A 5,779-nucleotide genomic window follows, 5' to 3' on the forward strand; every position below is an offset into this window, starting at 1 on the left:
TGCTGTTATCTTCCTTTGCTCCTGTTTGGACTTACAGATATTCGTGGACACTGAGATGTTACAGTCAAGGTTGAGAGGAACAGAAACTAGCCTAAATTAAAGAGGACTTAGAAGATATTTGGTGTTCTCATGGCAATGACAGCTCTCTAAGCTTTTGGGAAGTTGGGCTGGCACCTGGGAAAGGGTCAGTAACAGGGCTGTGTGTGTGTGTGTGTGTGTGTGTGTGTGTGTGTGTGTGAGCATCTGTGTAACATGATCTCTTTCCTTTTTTTCCCTGTCTCATTCTCTTATTCATTATGCACATGACTTAAAATTGTTGTTCTAGCTTTTATGAAACTTTTTATTTCAAATGTCAAGTACCATCTATGAAGTCTCTCTGGTTTTTAGTTCAAACTGTCAAGAATGAGAATGATCTTCAAATAGCCAACAAATTGGCTTTTTCTGAATCACCTTTGGACAGAGAAAGACAGAGACCTGGGCACGGAAGTTCTGTGGCATAAACACAGCTGTCTAAGCCCAGCCCTTACACATTGCTCTATGCCTGGCAGGTCCTAGGGAGGGACTTAACATTTAATTTGATCGTAAATTAGTGTTGGCAAAGTTATATCTAGTTCTGCTAAATAGTTTACATGTTTCCATTTTCATCCTGATTTATTTACATTTAAGAGAGCTTCTCTGCTTTAGATGATACTCAAGGAACATTGCAAGGATTTGAGTTCCTTATTTTTTTTCCCTGACTTTTCTCATCTCATTCTATACCCAGAATTGTATTAAAAACAAGTTCCCATGCTACTCCAGGGAACACCAACGTACACATTCATAGGAAACTACTTTTCTTTGAGATCAACTTAACTCAGACAGAATGGTTGACCAGCTCCAAGGAACGTGGAAGTCCATTTCTTGTGAAAATTTTGAAGACTATATGAAGGAACTGGGTGAGCTATGTTTACTTGCATCTCATATCCAGTAAAAATGCCCATTTTGATAGCACAGAACTTTCTCTGTATAAAATAATATTAATCTTGGACTCACTAATTTTTCACATAGAAAAAAAATATTGATTCAGTACCAAGATACAGTTCTCTGCAAAACTACGTTGGAGTTAACAATAATCCCTCATGTAAGTTACCATGAATTTACATAAACAAAGCGGGCATGTACTTTACACTAAACAGCAAGTGATTTTAATAAATGTTTTAAAACAAAAAAACACAACATTTTTTTTAAATGATTATTTTGTAAACATTTGCTGTAAGATTTAGGGATCTTCAGAATAGACTTCAGAATAGATCTTATTTTTCAGCTTCTACTGGCTGCTGGCTTTCTTTAGTATTTGGTGGCAATGCTCCAAACTTTGATTCCATTTTCTTTTTTTTAAACTCTACACACTCCTGGAAAATTTGCTCCCATTTTCACACTGCTCTCTCCTCCTCTGTAGTATAGCGTCCCTCTTCCTCCCTCTTCAAAGGAAATTTGTGATTGTGTTTGAGGTCTGCTCTGATAATCCAGGATAAACTCCCCATCTCAAGATCCTTAAATTAACCATATCTGCAAAGTCCCCTAACATGTAAAGGTAACATTCACAGGTTCCAGGGATTAGGGCGTGAATATCCTTAGGAACCATTATCCAGTCTGTCACATCCTGTGATCATGTTTTATGATATGAATTCCATGAACTATATTATAGTACTTTTCCCAGTGTATCTTCCCTTAGAATTTTAACTTAGGTATTGCAGTATATGTAATGCTGTTTCTACTGAAAACACTCCTATGTGTGCTGCACAGAGCTACGTATACAAGGATGTTCACTGAGTAATTATTTGTAATTACAAAAATAGAAACAAATGAATTGCTCATTAAAAGAGCGACAGACAAAATAAATTCTGGTCTATACACACTGTGGAATATTATATACTATGAAAAAATACATATCTATATGAAGTGACATGGAAAATTTTCAAGACATATAGATAAGGGAAGAAGCAAGTTGAAAAACAATATATATAACTTTTTTGTTTTTTGAGACAGAGTTTTGCTCCTGTTGCCCAGACTGAAGTGCAATGGGATGGTCTCAGCTCACCACAATCTCCGCCTCCTGGGTTCAAGCGATTCTTCTGCCTCAGCCTCCCGAGTAGCTGGGATTATAGCCATGCACCACCACATCAGGCTAATTTTGCATTTTAATAGAGATGGGGTTTCTCCATGTTGGTCAGGCTGGTCTCAAACTCCTGACCTCAGGAGATCCACCCGCCTTGGCCTCCCAAAGTATTGGGATTACAGGCATGAGCCGCAGCGCCCAGCCAACATTTATATTTTTTAAAATCCTATAAATAGTGATGATGGTTGTACAACATTGTGATGTACTCACCACTGAATTGTAACTTAAAATGGTAAATTTATGTTATTAATATTTTACCACAATAAAAACATACATCATTGAGGAAACAAACCCATATATGTGTACATGTAAGAATATAAGTGAAGAGCTAAGTATCTGGAAAAATCCATACCAAAGTATTTTGTTTGTATGTGAGTGCATATAATTTTAAAATAGGGAGATGGTTTATAGCTTTAATGAGATTTTCAAAGGGGTCCAAAAATCAACAAGATTAATAACTACTGGACTAGTATAAAAGGATAATCACTAAACAAAAACTAAAGACAGATTTTTTTTTTTCTGCAAAAATAGTTGTTTGATTTAAACATTTAATGATGGAGCTGCTTGCTTGGGATATGTGAACTCATGCAGCATTAAATCTGTTCAACTGGCAAACCTCCTAGTTAGCAAAGAATTAATTATACAGATAATGTTGAGTTTTTGGAGTCAACAACAGATTTAAGTATTGTATTGTAATGTAATGTATTTGTAATTCTTTATGTGAAAAGATAACATTCCTTTTATCTGGTTTTCAGGTATAGGAAAAGCCAGCAGGAAACTGGGCTGTTTGGCAAAACCCACTGTGACCATCAGTACAGATGGAGATGTCATCACAATAAAAACCAAAAGCATCTTTAAAAATAATGAGATCTCCTTTAAACTAGGAGAAGAGTTTGAGGAAGTCACACCAGTTGGCCACAAAACAAAGGTGAGGCCTATGACAGAGTTTCAGACATGTTTCAAAAGAATATTAGTCAGAAATCATCCTAGATAAGTAAGCAATTCTAGCAAACATATCTAAAGTCCTTATGAGAAACTTTTGTCTAAAACATAGGTCTAAGGAGGTCACATGTGAAGATACAAATCTTCTGGGATGCTTGTGAAAAATGCCTCCTGCTCACTGCCATTCCCAGAGGCTCTGATGTCTGGGGTAGGCACCTGAAAATTACATTTTTAATCAATCTGATGTACATGCTTAGCAGACCACATTTTGAGAATCATTTCCCTAGATTACTGTTTGGTCCTCTCAGAAACAAATGTTTCCCTATCTATTTTGTAGCAGTTTTTCACACATAGAATTACAGTGAATAAACCTTGTATTAGCTGGTATAGATAAAGTCATGCCACCATAACAATGAACATTAGCCTGCAGTGACTTAACACAATGGGGATTTATTTCTAGCTTACAGTACATCCATAGTGTCAGGTGGCATTGGGGAAGTTTGTGTGCGTGTAGTGGAGTAAACAGGAAATCGGCTCCTCCTAATCTCTCAGGGATCCAGGTTAAAAGAGGTTCAACTACCCTGTATCTTTACCTGCAGAAATTGTGGTCTTGCCCAAAACTAAGGTAGACATAGAGACACTGGGCTTTTTATTGCCTCACCCTGAAAGTGCTACACAGAGTTTTCATTCATATCCCAGGGGCACATATCTCAGGAATATATTATTTATTTGTAATATGTAATTTACTTCTATACTTATTGTTTACAGTCTTTTTCCCTACACCAAAATGTAAGCTCATTCAAAACAGGATTTCCTGTCTGTTTCACAGAACACAGTGCTTGGTCAAAACAGTCATTCAATAAATATTTGTTATTTGAATAAATGAGCTCAATAGAGAATTGTTAAACTATATGGAGGGTAGTATCCTGATAAAAGGAACTGTTACGCCATGGTAATAGTTACTAAATGAATCTGAGAGTTTAAGTTCTTGTGCCATATAAAATGGAAGAAAAGTTTTGACTTAAATGCTTAATATGGATTTCTATGCGAAATTCTTAAACATCTACCAGAATAAAAAAGCTAGGCTGGGTGCAGTGGCTCATGCCTGTAATACGAGCACTTTGGAAGGTCAAAGCAGTGGGAGTACTTAATGCCAGGAAGGAGCCTGAGACCAGCCTGAGCAACATAGCAGGACCCCGCTTCTACACAACATACAGCAATTAGCCACTATGGTGGCACATGCCCACAGTTCTAGCTGCTCAGAAAGCTAAGGTGGGGGGATTGTTGGAGCACAGGAGGTTGAAGCTGCAGTGAGCCATTATTGCACCACTGCATTCCAGCCTGGATGACAGAGTGAGACCCTATCTCCAACAACAACAACAACAACAACAACAACAACACAATGGAAAATATTATTGGGGTAAGAAGAGGAAAGAGGCCTTCTTTAAGTAAGCTCATATAATGAGAGTTTGAATTAGTTTCACATGTATTATTATTATTATTATTGAGACAGGGCCTCTGTTACCCAAGCAGGGGTGTGGTGGTTCAATGTTGGCTCACTGCAGCTTCAACCCCTGGGCTCAGGTGATTCTCTCACCTCAGCCTCCTCAGAGTAGCTGGGACTACAGGCATATGCCATCACATGTGGCTAATTTATTTTTTGTAGAGATGGGGGTCTCACTGTGTTGCCCAGGCTGGAGTTTCACATTTATTTTGAAAGTTAAAATGTATTTGTAACTCTATGCAAAAAGATAATACTATGCTTACACAAAGATAAGAAGAACATTTCATGGGTAGGCATGGTGGTTCACGCCTATAATAACAGCACTTTGGGAGGCAGAGGTGGGCGGATCACAAGGTCAGGAGATTGCGACCATCCTGGCAAACATGGTGAAACCCCATTTCTACCAAAACTACAAAAATTAGTTGGGCATGGTGGCGCATTCCTATAATCCAGCTAGTCAGGAGGCTGAGGCAAGAGAATTGCTTGAACCAGGGAGTCGGAGGTTGCAGTGAGCTGAGATCATGCCACTGCACTCCAGCCTGGGCGACAAGAGCGAAATTTTGTCTCAAAAAAAAAAAAAAGAACGTTTCTTCAATATAACATTATTACAGGTTTACTCTTGTAAAACCTTTTTTCTTCAGCAGAATTAGCCAACAAATTTACTGCTGACAAAATATTAAAATCAGTGGGATTGTCAACACCATTCTAAAACTACCTGAGAATATTACAACAACCAAAAAGAATTTGGCATCTGATAAAATTTTAGTGTTGAAATAAAACAATCTGATCTGAATTTAGTTTTTTGTTTTTGTTTTTGTTTTTGTTTTTGTTTTCAGAATAAAGTAACCTTAGATAATGGGTCCCTGATTCAAGTTCAGGACTGGAATGGCAAAGAAACCACCATAACAAGAAAGCTGGTGGATGGAAAAATGGTGGTGGTGAGTGAGCTGGTCTTCTCTGTCTTCCTACCTTCTGCAACAACTACTGTAAAATCACTCAAATGACTTCTTCTAAAACAATAAAAATGAATGCCATTTTTCTCTTTCTCATAGTTTATAAGAATGAGAAAAAATCATTAGATAAATATATAATCATAAGCATTATATAAAATGTGTACGAATTGAGGAACTAAGAAACTAAAGAGAATGAAATATTATGTAGCCTAAGTCTCTGAT

The 5,779-nt window shown here is 37.3% G+C and overlaps 1 protein-coding gene across 1 annotated transcript in view; it reads left to right on the forward strand.

The window, feature by feature from the left end:
* The first annotated feature begins 591 nt into the window (after positions 1 to 591).
* FABP12 (fatty acid binding protein 12) overlaps positions 592 to 5,779 on the forward strand; it is a 6,594-nt gene continuing 1,406 nt past the window's right edge. Inside the window, exons 1-3 of the mRNA XM_017521792.2 lie at positions 592 to 935; positions 2,914 to 3,086; positions 5,441 to 5,542. Of these exons, the coding sequence (XP_017377281.1) occupies positions 863 to 935; positions 2,914 to 3,086; positions 5,441 to 5,542 (348 nt within the window). The 5' untranslated portion in view covers positions 592 to 862. The remainder of the gene's footprint in view (positions 936 to 2,913; positions 3,087 to 5,440; positions 5,543 to 5,779) is intronic.

The sequence above is a fragment of the Cebus imitator genome, unplaced genomic scaffold (assembly GCF_001604975.1).
Source record: "Cebus imitator isolate Cc_AM_T3 unplaced genomic scaffold, Cebus_imitator-1.0 Scaffold22, whole genome shotgun sequence".
Taxonomy (NCBI): domain Eukaryota; kingdom Metazoa; phylum Chordata; class Mammalia; order Primates; family Cebidae; genus Cebus; species Cebus imitator.